Here is a 14,822-nt window from a genome sequence, read left to right as displayed (position 1 = left end):
GGAGAGGGGATCAATCAGCCATGGTGTGTTGGCATTCATAAACATGAATAATATTTTCCATTTCCCTGTGGTGAAATAACAGATGGCACATGAGATCAAGCCAGCAAGCTAAGGCCTACTAATATATGGACTGCCCAGGCCAGTACGTTCAATCTTCTGGGCTTAGTGCCAGAGGCTGATCAAGGGCAAAAAATGTCTTGAGCCCATCCCATCCATACAGTATATTTAGAACACATTTTCCATCAGAAAAATAGAATATTAAATTTTGAGGACAGCCATAAGAGCGGTACCAAAAACTTCAAGCTACCTAAACAATTCTCAGCTCAGGCGCTCAGCTGATATCCTCAAAAAAATTGTCACATGTCACTCCCATTGGAGACGAGTAATGTATAAAGAAATAACAACTTTTGTGAATATGTATAAAGAAATAACAAAACAAGGAATGTGAAACACACTTTATCTTACCTTATTATTGAGATTCACCGAAACTAAATGGTTGTCAATCCCATTGGAGACGAGTTCATATCCTTTTGCAGTCAGGCGGTAATAACAATGTACTCATCAATAAGTGATTCAAATTGTCAAGCACAATTGATAATGACACAAAACTACACATTTGTGTTTCTTCCGACTGAAGTTAATAAAAATGTCTGCTGAGTTATTTTATTCTTTTGGTTGAATATAGTACTGACAATAATGGAAGTACATGAAAGTATCATAGGTATAATTGATGAGAAAATGAAAAATGGGTTTGACACACCTTTGCATTTTGCTGCATATCTTCACAGGTGAGGAGAGGATGGAGCAATGTGTAGCACGGCGCATCGGTGACGAGCATGAGGACATGAACCACGCGCGATCGTCGTGCGCCTGCAAAGTGATGTTGTATCCCCTCCTCGATCGTCTTTGGCCACCATGGTCAATTTAGATGACGACAAATAAGAAAAGAAACTAAAAGTGGTACGCCTTACCACTTATTCACAAACTCATTTCAAATAGGATGTTCTGCTATCTGTTGAGGAGCATGATTTTCTTTTGGTTGATAAAAGCTTGGCGAGGTCGATCTCCCAGTCCTCCCTCGGTCCCTGGTTGTACAACCCCTTGTGCTTCTCCATGTCTTGGCTAGCTGTTTCTCCAGTTGGATGTCTAGGCTCTTGAGGTAGATCTTGACAGCACTCATGTAGGACTCGATCTTCACCAGTGACGACGACGTGTCACCAGCGCTCGACACCATCGTGGCCCGAGACTGGCTTCTGCCACCGCCGCCGGTTCGTCCTCCTTGTCACACTGTTGACAACATCGAGGAGGGGATCCAGCTCCTCCCTCTCGAACAAAGACCGGACCAACTGGATCTCAGGTAAGGATCTCACCATGAGCTCGGCCTCTAGCTCCTCCCGCTCGAGCCCCGTGGCGATGGGCATGACGTCCTCCACACTCGCCGGCTTGTCCCCTGCAGCACACCCAAGCGACCACCGGCACTCGATCAGCGTTGGACGACGCCAGGGAATCGAGAGGAGCGGGCTGGTGCGGCGGTGGAAAGCGGCTGGTGCGGCCGAAAGCGGCAGCCGCCGAGGAGAGCGGGGCGACGCGGGCTGCAGAGGAGCGGACGCCGCAGGGGCCCCGGCGGCGACGGAGGTAGCCCTGCGCAAGGCGGGGGCTAGGGTGTGGAGGCGGCGCCACATGGTGGTGGATGGGTGGGGTTGGGGTCTCTCGGTGGCGGCGGCGGAAGTGGAGATGGATGGGCGCACTGTTGACAACAGGGATATTCGCCGTGGAAGGAAACTTGTCGCCCAGAGATCTCCTCGAAGAGTGTCGGGGCGAGGACCGAGATCCGGGGCGCAGCGGACGCGTCCGCTGATGCTGTGCGGGGGCGACGATCCGGGGCAAGAGTGCCGGGGCGCAAAGGAGGCGATCTCCTTCCATGGAGAGTGTGGGCGAGGACCGAGATCTCCGGGGCTGCTTGGAAGCCGACCTACCCAGGCGTCCTCGGTGCGCTCCGGAAAGGAAACTTGACGCTCGGAGATCTCCAAGAGTGCCGGGGCGAGGACTGATATCCGGGGCTCGCGCAGAAGAGGGGCAGGAGGATGGGGGATCCGCGGCAACCTTCCATGCGACGTCGTCCGAAGCTGCTGCGCGTTGATGGCTGATTTGTTCTTTATGATTTGGGGGTCGCAGAGACCGAGATCCGGGGCTCGTGGAGCAGTGGGGGATCCGCGGCAACCTTCCTCATGCGACGTCGTGGGGAGGAGGTGCGCGTTGATGGCGGCCTCGGATCCCCGGATCGGCGTTGATGGCGGGGAGAGAAGGTGGGGGATCCGCGGCAACCTTCCTTCGGCCGGTGGGTGGGGCGGATCGGCGTCGCGTTACGACGGATGGGCAGAACCAGAACCGTGTGGACGCCTACAGTTGTATCTTAAACAGTAGTAGAGATTTAGAGTCCATTATTATCCACCCTAAAAAGGTAATGGATTGTAAATATGTTCACCCATCCTAAATGAAGAGTTAAATTTGAGTGAAAATGTTCCCCCCTAAGAAACTTAACCAATACAATTTTTTACCACATATATTTATAAGCAAACAATATATGTCCCTACCCTTTATCCGGTTGTTCCCGGGTGCACCTCTAGCCAAGGTTCGTGTTTACATGAGTATAAATGTATCTCCGTTGTATAAAGTTTCATGACGTGAGAGCCATCTGCCACATAACCCTTCCAACCCAACCTATTATTAGGGGCATTTCTGTCCACGGAGAGTATATAAACTGCTCACGTCCACCCAGACCCAGCCGTGACACAAACACAACCATAAACTGCTAGCGAGCGAGCTAACTTTCTCCGTCGGTCCTTCCCTTCCCATCCCTCTACCATTCTTAAATCTTGCTCCCACCAGTCTGCTTACCTAAGCATGACGGCGAAGGTACACCCGAACGTCGCCGCGCCGTCCCCAGGCCTCGGCCAGCAACCGGCGGTGGCGCCGGGCGACGGGGAACCGGCGGCGGTCACCCTGACGGTGTGGCGCAAGTCGCTGCTGTTCAACTGCAGGGGGTTCACGGTGTTCGACGCCCGCGGCGACCTCGTGTACCGCGTGGACAGCTACGCGTCCGACTCGCGCGCGGAGGTGGTGCTGATGGACGCCGCGGGCCGCCCCGTGCTCACGGTCCGCCGCCGCTGCAGGAAGCTGATCGGCCTGGTGGGGCTGGGGCTGTCGTCCGACCAGTGGCTGCTGTACCGGGGCGTGGACGAGGCCCGGCGCCTGCCGCCGCTCTACGCCATGAAGCGGGCGGCCGCGCAATCGCAACACATGCGTGGAGGTGCCAAGTCCGTGGCGCACGTCGCGGCGTGCTCTGCGGGCGCCGGGTACGAGGTGGAGGGGTCGTACCTGCGGCGGCGCTGCACGGTGTACGAGTACGACGGGCGGCGGCGAGCCGTGGCGGAGGTGCGGCCCAGCCCCAAGGAGGCGGTGGGCTCGGACGTGTTCCGGCTGGTGGTGCGGCCCGGGATGGAGGTGTCGCTGGCCATGGCCGTCGTGCTCGCGCTCGACCAGATGTTCGGCAAGCCGTCCCTGCTCAGGAGCTGGTCCTCGTAGCCTGTACATCGCCGTGCCGTTCGTTCCATTGGCATGGCGTGGGTGCTTTGTTTCCCTTCTTTTGCGCCCCCCCCCCCCCCCCCCCCCCCCCCCCCCCCAATGCAATTGTTTTGGGCCCGGGAGGGAGCACGATAATTGCTCCTGGCTGCCTTTTTTTCTTCAGCTCCTCTTTGATGCCAAAGCCGATTAAACTGGGGTCATAGAAATGTGAACGTGGATTGGAACTCCTCTTGCCGTGTGTGGGTTTGGGTTTTTTTTAACCAGGCAGTAAAATCATGCGCCTTGTAAAGACTAAAGAGGGACCTAAGTGTACAATACTTAGAAAAAAAAGTTATAGTAAGACAGATTCCCTGTCTCTCTCTGCTTTCTCCCCACTATCACATTTTCAGTCTGAATTGCATTCGGAAAATCGACGGGTTTTTTCAGAAGAAAAAGGTGGGCATGCCAACAAAAAACACTTGGACATTGTTGCTCTGCCGCGTCAAATTCAGTCCACACGTAAAGGAGAGGAGAGGGGCATGCTTGAGCGTCACATTTGTTCGTCCCCCACTTCATGAGCTACATGGACTGGCGAGAGTGAGACAGCACGGTGGATCCGGGCCAAGCACCCGGGGGCCGAAATCCTAACCGTCTAGCTGGCACGCGAACCAAATGGTTGATTGCGTGCTCCTTTTGCCCTGGTCGGCTCAGCACTCGATCACTCTCGTATCGTATAGTCAGTCGTCTTGCTTGCCCCAAGCAATTAGCTAGTGGCTGCTTGCTATTGGTGCGTGTTGAAATTCCGGCCGCCGGAGATCGCCGACTCGTCAGGGTGTTTGCGATCTTCGTCTTCGCACAAGCACCGTGTCATGCTAGGCGGCCGTGAGGTGGTGCAGCAGCAGCACATTGAACATAGACTGCTGAGGCTTGATGGATGCAGCAGGCTACAGAGGATGAACCCACCACCACACGTCGGCCTCATGCTAGCCAAGTTGAAACGAGATGCGGGCTGGAGCCAAGTTGAACGAAATCACAACTCAACGAATGAATCTCATTACTTGCAAGGTACATCCGTAACACTTGAACTCACTGACTGAGTTGTGGGACATAATCGACATTCCCAACAACAACAAAAAATTAACACACATGCTATATTTAAAACGCACAACGATTGTCAATCCTACAACAAATCGGGGAGGGGGTGTTCTGATTTCTGAATGGGTGCCTATGTGGTGAGAGCTCTTGCCACGCTGGTGGGATAAATAAGAATTGCCTCAACAATGAAGCATCACGTCCGTACCTGGTGGCTGGGGGGTCCGTCTTCGTGCCCCCCTGCCATGTGAGGTACAAGCTGTTAATACACATACAGGTGAAGATCACCATGCTGTGGGTGAAAGCCGCCACTATTTCGGCTTTCAGTTCGACCACACATGGACAAGGCCATGCCGGTTGCCAGTGTAGATCTCGTCACGATCTTCGTCATAGTATAGAGCTGTGATGTCCTCCAGGGCCTCCGAGACTGTATTCTGGAACCTCCATGCTTTCTTCTGCTTGCATGGATCCTTTTGCTTGCACGAATTTCCAGGGTTTATTTTTGCCAAGCATTTGCCGGTCAGTATGCTGCTTATGTTTATAGAGCCAGCTGCAATATAGGGGACAAAAAGATTAGTGTCCAATAAATTTGTTAGGGCCAGCACAAGAAATGCAGCCTCATGGTCATCTGTTATCTTAAAAGAGCATAACCAGGTTATTGTTTCCCTTTTAATTAATTCCAGTGGGTCCCCCCCCCCCCCCCTCTCCTGTTTCATAAAAAAGAACATAACCAGGAGAAGACAACAGGCAATGCAATAAAAATATATGAGTACATAAAGATATATATAAAGATGCTCACCATTTTCTTCTGAAGAGGAATCAGTTGAGTCAGCCTTGCAGTATGAAATAATAAGATCTTGATCACTTGTAATGTATATGTTGTTTGTGTTGCAGTCAGGGTGCCACAACAGGTGATCTTCAAATGATGTGACCAGTTCACCTCGAAAGTTCCAAACTGCTACTGATCGATTCCGGAACGTCAGGAACAGTTGCAGCTCATACAGAAAAATAAAGGCAGATGGAGTCATAAACTCAGTTCTGCTCACTTCTGTCAATTGGAAGTTCCTTACCTACAGGTATTAGGTACAAGTGAGTTCAGAGTTAAAACGCTAATGATGAAACAAATATTCTTTGTTTGACTGCATTTAGGTGTAAGGCTTACATCAAGAATTTGAAGATTCTCCCCTTCCTGCTTGACCAGAAGCTTTTCATTGAACTGTTCAATGAAATCTACCTTCTTGTTACGATGGAGAAGGTGGCTGAAGGACTTCAAGACTGTACCATCCTCAATGGAAAGAATCTTCAGAGGAACCGAGCTATTTGTTCTTGTATAAATCAATAGCATTATCCCAGGGCTGTCACAAGAAATCAGATAATTAGAGATCTGACAAATGCAAATGTGTACAACAAACTGACGAATCAAAGAAAAAACTATAAGCTGAAAGTATACACACAAGATCAGACGTAAGACAGTAAGAGCTACTATTTCCCAGAGTACATGAGCTAGATATAACTCCTATCATATATTTGAATGACACTGTCTTTTTGGATCCATTGGGCTAAACAATTAGCCCTGCCTGTTGAGATTTGGATACCAAATAGGGGTGCTAAACATGTGCTAATTATGGCTTAATAAGTATTAGAATAGGAACCCATGCCCTAATCAGGGGTTGGGAGTGGTATTAAATAGAGAGAGTAACTGGGCCAAGGCCCATTACACAGGGGTATAACGGTCATTACACGGGGAATAGCACAAACCCTAGACGGGTAGTCTAACACCCCCCGCAGTCACAACTCTATCCTGTACAGATGTTGAGACTGGATCGGAAGTCTAAAAAGACACTCGACGGTAACCCCTTGGTGAAGATGTCGGCGAACTGAAGCGTGGTGGGGACGCTGAGAACGCGGACGTCACCGGCAGCGACACGCTCGCGGACGAAGTGCAGGTCGATCTCCACATGCTTCGTACGCTGATGCTGCACGGGGTTGGTGGAGAGGTAGACCGCGCTGACGTTGTCGCAGTAGACGAGGGTGGCGCGCTGGAGGGGACTGTGGAGCTCGTGGAGGAGCTGGCGCAGCCAGGAGGCCTCGGCCACGCCATTGGCCACGGCACGGTACTCGGCCTCAGCGCTGGAGCGAGAGACGACGGGCTGCCTCTTGGCGGCCCAAGAGACGAGGTTGGCGCCCAGGAAGACGGCGTAGCCGGAGGTGGACCGGCGCGTGTCGGGACAGCCAGCCCAGTCAGCGTCGGTGTAGACCACGAGCTCCGACGTCGGGGATGGGCGGAGTAGGAGACCGTAGTCGAGGGAGCCGCGGAGGTAGCGTAGAATCCGCTTGAGCGCAGTGAGATGGGGCTCCCGCGGAGTGTGCATATGCAGGCACACCTGCTGGACGGCGTAAGCGATGTCGGGCCTGGAGAACGTGAGGTACTGGAGCGCGCCGGTGAGGCTCCGGTAGGACGTCGCGTCGGCGACCGGAGGCCTGTCGTCCTCAGAGAGCCGCCTGAGTGTCGACAGGCGTGGAGCAGGGCTTGCAGTCAGACATGCCAGCCCGCTCCAGGATGTCGATGGCGTACTGGCGCTGGTGGAGGAAGAGACCCTGGGGCCGACGTTCGGCGGTGATGCCGAGGAAGTGGTGGAGGGGCCCCAGGTCCTTCATCGCGAACTCCCGCTGAAGGGCGACGATCGTGCGCTGAAGGAGGTCGGCGGTGGATGCCGTGAGCACAATGTCGTCGACGTAGAGCAGGAGGTAGACGGTGTCGTCGCCGCGCCGGTAGATGAATAGGGACGTGTCCGACTTGGCCTCGACGAAGCCGACGGAGGCCAGGTAGGAGGCGAAGCGACTGTACCAAGCCCGTGGCGCCTGCTTGAGGCCGTACAGGGACCGGTTCAGCCGGCAAACCAGGTCCGGACGGTCAGTGTCGACGAAGCCGATGGGCTGGCTGCAGTAGACAGTCTCCGTCAGAGTGCCATGGAGGAAGGCATTCTTGACATCGAGCTGATGGATCGCCCAGTCGCGGGAGAGGGCGAGGGAGAGGACGGCGCGAACAGTGGCGAACTTGACGACAGGGCTGAAGGTCTCGTCGTAGTCCACTCCGGGGCGCTGGGTGAAGCCCCGAAGGACCCAACGGGCCTTGTAGCGGTCGAGGGAGCCGTCCGAGGTCAGCTTGTGGCGAAATAGCCACTTGCCGGTGACCACGTTGGTGCCTGGTGGACGCGGCACCAGGTCCCAGGTGTGGTTGGCCAAGAGGGCCGCGTACTCCTCCTCCATAGCGCGACGCCAATGTGGGTCGGCGAGGGCAGTGCGAACGGAGGAGGGTACCGGGGAAGCGTCGGGTGGAGTGCTGGTCGTAGCGGCTGCCAGGATGAGCCGGTCAACGGGGCGGAGAACGCCAGCAGCGCGCCGAGTCACCATCGGGTGGACGTGCCCGGGGTCGCGGTGGATGGCGACCGGGTGGTATACGGACGACTCGGAGTGAGCCGCCGGAACGTCGGGAGCGGCTGGTGGGGCCAGCTCACGGCGGTGATAGACGACGGCGGGGTCGGCGAATCGGGCCGCGCTCGTCGACGGGCCCGAGTCGGGGGGCGCCGAGGTAGTGGCGTGGCCGCAGCGACGGTAGACGAGGGCGGGGTTGGCAAATCGAGCCGGAGTCGACGGGGCCGCGCGTGGCGCAGGCGGGGTCGACGGGGCCGCGCGGAGCGCAGGCAGGATCGACGGGGCCGCGCGTGGCGCAGGCGGGGTCGACGGGGCCGCGCGTGGCGCAGGCAGGATCGACGGGGCCGCGCGTGGCGCAGGCGGGGTCGGCGGGGCCGCGCGTGGCGCAGGCGGGGTCGACGGGGCCGCGCGTGGCGCGAAAGAGGTCGTGGGGGCCGCACGAGGAGCAGGTAACGGCGCAAGGCGGGGAGCCGAAGGTGGGGAAGGAATCGGATCGGACTCGAGGAGGGAGTCAAGAGCGGTGGGTGGGGTGGAGCCAGCAAGGGGAAACACATCTTCGTCAAAGACGACATGACGAGAGATGATGATGCGGTGGGAGGTGAGGTCCAGACACCGGTACCCCTTGTGGTCAGGGGAGTAGCCAAGGAATAGACAGCGGGTGGAGCGAGGAGAAAGCTTATGTGGAGCGGTAGCGGAAGTGTTAGGGTAGCAGGCACAGCCGAACACGCGAAGGTGGTCATAGGAAGGGGTTGTGCCGTAAAGGGCGAAGTGGGGGGTAGGGTGGCGTACCGCCTTCGAGGGAAGTCGGTTGAGGAGGTGGGTGGCAGTATGCAGGGCCTCTGCCAGTAGCTGGCAGGGAGAGACGCCTGGAAGAGGAGACAGCGGAGCATATTAGTGGTGGTGCGGATCATGCGTTCGGCTCGGCCGTTCTGTGCAGAAGTGTAGGGGCACGAGAGACGCAACTGGACGCCATGAGTGAGGAAGAAGGAGCGAGAGGCGTTGTTATCGAACTCGCGGCCATTGTCACACTGCAGAGCACGGACCGGGCGACGAAACTGAGTGGATACCCAGGTGAAGAAGTGTGTGAGGGTGGTGAATGTGTCCGACTTCAACCGAAGCGGGAAGGTCCAGAGAAAATGGGAAAAATCATCCAAAATCACCAGATAATATTTATAACCAGAAAGACTGAGTACAGGGGAGGTCCAAAGGTCACAATGAACCAGGTCAAAAGCCTGCTCAGCCCGAGAAGAAGTAGTAAATGGGAGACGAGTATGTCGGCCTAACTGACAAGCATGACAGAGACCCTCAAAATGTCCCCTACTACATGAAAGATCGAGACTACTGGTAATCTTGGTCATGACGTCGGGTCCAGGATGGCCGAGACGTCAATGCCATGTGGTGGAGGAGGTGGTGGAGACCAGGGCAGGAGGTGGAGACACGTCGGCGGTGGAGGGCTGGAGCGTGTAGAGAGGCCCCGAGCTGTCACAGCGGGCGAGAAGGGTCCTGGTGGCCAGATCCTTCACAGAAAAACCAGAGGGGTCAAACTCAATGGAACAGGAGTTGTCAGTGGTGAATCGACGAACAGAAAGAAGATTGTGGGTGATGTGAGGAGCTACGAGAACATCGTTGAGGTAAAACGGCCCAGGGAGAACCGAGGCACCTACTGAGGTGACTGGCAGAGTGGAACCGTTTCCAACGACGATCGAGGATGGGTGAGAGGTTAGGGGGGGATGAGAGCGAGAGAGCGTGCCTGCCGTGGGAGTGGTGTGGTACGAGGCACCGGAGTCGATCACCCAGTCGGAGGGGGGGGGGGTCATCGCCATTGTGCTGAAGGCAGCAGCGAGGGAGGCGCTGTCCCAACCACCGGCCGGCGGGGACCAAGGCGTCGAGGTGGGGGTCCCCGGGGGCAGGAGCGCGGGCGGAGCCTGGGGCACGACGGGAACACCATAAGGAGGTGCGCCGTAGTGAGGTGTAGTCAGGAGGGCTGGCGCCGGAGGACGGGGGGCACTCGGTGCCTGGCCCGGCCACATGGCGATGGTCCCGGTCCAGGGGTTGTAGAATGACGGCCACGCGTGGCCGCCACCCCGGCCGGAGGGACCGCCACGAGAGGAGCCGCCGCTCCCACGGCCGCCCTTGCGGGAGCGACGACCCCCGTCGGTCGTGGAAGTCGGACGAGGGGCCGTCGGGACGGCAGGAGGGGGGCGGGTGGGAGCCCCGGTCGAGGGAGGACGGGTGGCCTGACCCCCTGAGGGCGGCTGACCACTGGTAGGAGCGCTGTAGAGGGCCGATGCAGGCGTGGGTGCCTCATGCGCCAGGGTGAGCTCCTCGAGGAGAAGCTCGTTCCGCACGGCGTGGAAGGTGGGGAAGGGTACGCTCCGCTTGATGAGAGCCTTCAGGTGGCCGTAGCGGGGGCTGAGGCCACGCAGGAGGTTCAGCACCAGGGTACGATCGGCAACTGGCTCGCCGAGATCGCGGAGAGAGTCAGCCAGACCCTTCATCTGGCGGCAGTATTCTCCCACAGAGAGGTCCCCCTGAGAAAACAGGTGGAACTGAGCGTCGAGGTGGAGCGCCCGCGCATCTCGATTCCCGAGGAACTGGTCCTCGAGAGCGAGCCACGCCTGGCGGGCAGTGTCCGCCTGATCGCGGATGATGTCCTGCAACTCAACGGTGATGGTGCCGTGGAGCCACGAGAGGACAACGCTGTCCATGAGGCACCAGGAGCGAGGCGGAGGAGCGTCGTGGTCGACGAGGATGTGGTCGTCGAGGACGAACCGCCGCAGCGTGAGAAGGACCTGGCCGCGCCAGCGTGGGTAGTGGGAGGACGCCGGATCCAGCACCACGGACACGAGGGCCCGGATGTTGTGCAGACCCGCGGCCTGAGCATGGAGAGCAGCGATGAGGTCGGCGTCGAGGTCAGAGTCGCGGGGGTCCTCCGGGTGGTCCACAGGGGCGACCGGTGGGCGGCCGAGGAGACGCTGCGTGGTGACCATCTGGGTGGTCAGAGCGGCACCCAGGGCACGCTCACGTTCCAGGGCGAGGGAGGCGGCGCGCTCACGCTCCCGCGAGGCCATCACAGCCGCCTGGATCGTAGCGAAGGGGTCGCCGAGTGTGGAGTCGGTACCGGGGGGTGCCGCGAGGGCAGGAAACCCCGGTGGAGAGCCACGACGGTGGGCCGGGGAAGGGGCGTCGCGGAGGGGCCGGAGGCCGACGATGTAGGGAGCCTCGGCATCTGCCACGGAGGGGCCGGGGCCCATGGGGTGGGTCTGGCCGGCAGCAGGGAGGCCCAGGGAGGTGACGCCGGCGGCCAGGGATGTGGGGGCCGCGCCCAGGCCTGCGGTCAGGGGCGGGTGTGCCAGGCTGGTGGTGAGCGCGTCCTGGGGAAGGTCCGCCATGTGCAGGAAGGGCGGCGGCTGGCAGCAGGGAACTGCGGCGAAGGGGGAGAAGGGGAGCCGGCACGGGCACGCGCGACGCGGGGTGTGCGCAGGACGCGGCAGGCACGGGAGTGGCGGCACGCGCTGCAGCGACGTGGCCGAGCGGGGCGGGGCGGCAGTGGGCGCACGGCAGAGAAGCAGGGAGGAGAGGGTGGTAGCGCGCGGACCTGTGCACGCCGGAGAAGGAGGGGGCACGGCCGGAGAGAGGGAGCAAGGGACCGGCGGCGGCGGCGCAGGGGAGAGGGGCGCGCGGAACCGGCGATGCAGCAGGGAGGGAGCGGGAGGAGAGGCCGGCGCAGGGAGCTCCGGCGGCTGGGGAAGAAAGCCCGGCGGCGGCCGGGCAGGGAGCCGGCGGCGGCTGGGCAGGGAGCCGGCGGCGGCAGGGAGGAGCCCCTGGCGGCTGGCGACTGGGCAGGGAGAAGACCTAAACCTAAACTAAGCTGATACCATATTAGAATAGGAACCCATGCCCTAATCAGGGGTTGGGAGTGGTATTAAATAGAGAGAGTAACTGGGCCAAGGCCCATTACACAGGGGTATAACGGTCATTACACGGGGAATAGCACAAACCCTAGACGGGTAGTCTAACAATAAGAGCTAGTGGGGGGCTAATTGGTGGTTAGGCCCATTAGCTCTTATTAACCCCAGTTTAGCCCATTATCACAAGATGGGCTAATTTTAGCCCCAGATCCAAATGCCCACTAATTGCTAAACCTGTACTATGACATCTGATAAGAGACATTAAAATGATTGCTAATCAATTTACTGCACATACAAGTGCAAAGAAGCATCCAGAGTATCTGATACAGTAACACACAGGAAGGAAACATCAAATTACCTGATCTTTATTTCTTGAACATTTTTATCTGACACCGAATACAGTAATGTGTAGTTTTTCAAATCAAACACCTTGTAAGTGCTGTTTGTGGATGAGATGGCATCAGAGCATATTCAAAGAAGATTCAATTTCTTTTAGCCATTACCAAAGTCAGTGATTCAGCATACCTGTCTTGAGCAGAGTAAGTCAAAACCTTTCCATTGACATCATCAAACTCTACAAATCCAGGCCATTTCAAGGACTCGGACTCAAAAAGAGGGAAACCAGCATCCGGTTGTCCTCGCCGAATGTACCTTGAATAATTAGAGGGGGACTTAAGGAGGATGACATGACCAAAGAAGAAGAAAAACAATTGCATTGACAAAGCATACTCTATCCGGGTTGTTCTGCATCGCAGAGCACTGAAGTTTTCAGAACCATATACTGACACGGTAATGAGTGAGTCATTATTCTTGTTGTAAAATAAACTGCGGATAACTTCATCTGGACTTCCATTCAGAAAACATATTCTCTCATTTGCCTCTGGAAATATAAGAAGATAATCTCAGGACAACTAGAGGAAGCAGAAATGGATTGCAAGAAGGCAAGAATAACATACCTCTACTAAAAGCAGCACATACTCCTGACTGTGATAAAGCAAAGACTATATCACGCGCTGCGACTATCTCAATAATTTTTGACCTTTTCCTCAAGTAAGGGAGTAGCAAAGTGTTCTCCTTTGGATCATGAGTGTCAAACTCTTCCTACAATTGACAGAAAAAGATGCTTTATCAGAAAGTTAGAGTGCAGTCAACTGATATTACAAAAGAAAAACAGAACTTGAGGTAAATTCATTGCTGCGCAAACAGTGACAAAAATACAGATATTACGAAGATTGTAGCTCTAATACAGTGATTTCCTGGCAGAGTGCTTGTGTTTGAACATTGGAGTGTGAACGATAACACAAGCCTAGTTATCCAAACTAGGAAGGTGTCGTTTCTCTTCTTTGAATGCAGAATAAGAAGTACTAAATCCATACTCAGAGATACAAGACAAGATTGGCAAATTCATACTACAGAATAAAGACATCAAGTGTCACAGAGGTGACAATCAGTTAATTGGTGAAATTCTTACTACAGAACAAAGACATCAAGTATCACAGAGATGGCAATCAGTTATTTGGTTAGCAGCTGATTCCAGCATGTGTAGCACAGACCCAACTTGGCAGCATAGAGACAACAGCAGAAAATTGTAACTGGCATTTGCTATAGCCTATAGGGAATAGGCAGATTCAAACAATCCTAGATTATCAGGTTTCGACAAATCCCAAACATCAGCATTTAAGCACGCAATGCCCTCTTCTTCCTTGAACAAGTAAATATCCCGCAAATAAAAAAGTGCACCAGACCGAACACACCAGAACTGTGCAAATAACTAAGCAGGTAAGGCAAAAGGAGGCTTGACGGATTGCACAGCCGAAGATTAAATTTGGCCAGTCCTCAAACAGGCATTGCTTTATAAGCCACACGACACGTATCAGACAATCTTTACCACTCATCGGGCACGCCGTTCAGCACTGAGCTACACTCACAGTACATAACCAACAAGAATTCAAAAGCATGCTACACAGATCTCAAGTAAATCGGCCAGCTCTCTCTAAACTAGGCCAATGAGCACCCCCCGACCCGTAATTCCTCATACCAAGAATGGCGGCTGACCACGACACGAAGGCATACGAAAAGGATCTAAGTGATGCTGACATAGTGGTAACTGGACTAGGGGCAAACCTGCAGATGTATGTTGCGAAAGCGCTCCTGTGCGGCGCTCATGGCGAAGGCGCGGTCGCGGCGTGAGCTGATCTCCCGGCGCTGCAGCTTCCGCACGCTGCTCACCACCGCCTCCTGCCTCGGCCTCTTCCTGGCCACCACCCGCCGCACGCTGCACGGGCGCGGGCTCGCCGAGATCCTCCTCGGCTCCATTTCCGACCCGCGCCGCGCCTCCCACAGCAACCACGCAGCGCCTCTCCGCTGAAGAGGTAGATTTGGGGGCAGGCCCCGTCAAGCCGCTGCGGCGAGAGGCATCGCTGGCGTGGCGGATATGGCTCCCCGGTGAGGCCTAGGGTTTGGAAGCTCGAGCTCGGCTTGGAGAATCAGGGGAGAAGACAGAAGAGAGAGAAAGGCAGGATTACGGAGATGGATGAAGGGAAATGGACAGGGGAAAAGATGACGCTCCCTGGTAACCTCTGACATGTGAGGACACAACGTCAGTCAGTGGCGGGCTGCGCGGGCGGGATTTGAAAAACGTTGGCTACGCTGGTTTGAAATTTTCGGGGTCCTGTCCGAGCGCTCGGCGTGGAGACTGTGGAGCAGTCCATTTTTGGAAGGTTTTGGTTTCGGTTCGAAATTTGAATGGAGGGCATGGTTTCGTCGCTCCAAAAAGCCAGAGAATTGGAGGGCTAAACAAAATATAATCTCGTCTAGAAA

The 14,822-nt window shown here is 56.0% G+C and overlaps 2 protein-coding genes across 2 annotated transcripts; one reads left to right on the top strand and one right to left on the bottom strand.

Moving 5' to 3' along the window:
- The first annotated feature begins 2,577 nt into the window (after nucleotides 1–2,577).
- On the top strand, nucleotides 2,578–3,959 carry LOC103635800 (protein LURP-one-related 8). The gene has a single exon (XM_008658180.4). It carries the CDS (start codon nucleotides 2,905–2,907, stop codon nucleotides 3,583–3,585), a length of 681 nt encoding a protein of 226 aa, XP_008656402.1. The 5' UTR covers nucleotides 2,578–2,904; the 3' UTR covers nucleotides 3,586–3,959.
- A 625-nt stretch (nucleotides 3,960–4,584) lies between these two features.
- On the bottom strand, nucleotides 4,585–14,547 carry LOC100277503 (uncharacterized). The gene is made up of 8 exons (NM_001151039.2): nucleotides 14,127–14,547; nucleotides 12,959–13,103; nucleotides 12,732–12,882; nucleotides 12,528–12,653; nucleotides 12,361–12,441; nucleotides 5,819–6,011; nucleotides 5,456–5,726; nucleotides 4,585–5,206 (listed from the first exon to the last, which is right to left on the bottom strand). Exons 1-8 carry the CDS (start codon nucleotides 14,316–14,318, stop codon nucleotides 4,980–4,982), a joined length of 1,386 nt encoding a protein of 461 aa, NP_001144511.2. The 5' UTR covers nucleotides 14,319–14,547; the 3' UTR covers nucleotides 4,585–4,979.
- Between the last annotated feature and the right edge of the window lie 275 nt (nucleotides 14,548–14,822).

This window comes from Zea mays, chromosome 8 (genome assembly GCF_902167145.1).
Source record: "Zea mays cultivar B73 chromosome 8, Zm-B73-REFERENCE-NAM-5.0, whole genome shotgun sequence".
Classification (NCBI taxonomy): domain Eukaryota; kingdom Viridiplantae; phylum Streptophyta; class Magnoliopsida; order Poales; family Poaceae; genus Zea; species Zea mays.
Note: the sequence above shows the minus strand (reverse complement) of the source record. Positions and strands in the feature narration are given on the sequence as shown.

Coding starts and splice junctions, on each gene's coding strand:
- LOC103635800 (XM_008658180.4), top strand. CDS start 2,905: ATGACGGCGAAGGTACACCCGAACGTCGCCGCGCCGTCCCCAGGCCTC.
- LOC100277503 (NM_001151039.2), bottom strand. CDS start 14,318: ATGGAGCCGAGGAGGATCTCGGCGAGCCCGCGCCCGTGCAGCGTGCGG. Junction 12,883..12,958: donor ATGTGCTGCTTTTAGTAGAG/GTATGTTATTCT, acceptor TTATATTTCCAG/AGGCAAATGAGAGAATATGT. Junction 12,654..12,731: donor TGCAGAACAACCCGGATAGA/GTATGCTTTGTC, acceptor TAATTATTCAAG/GTACATTCGGCGAGGACAAC.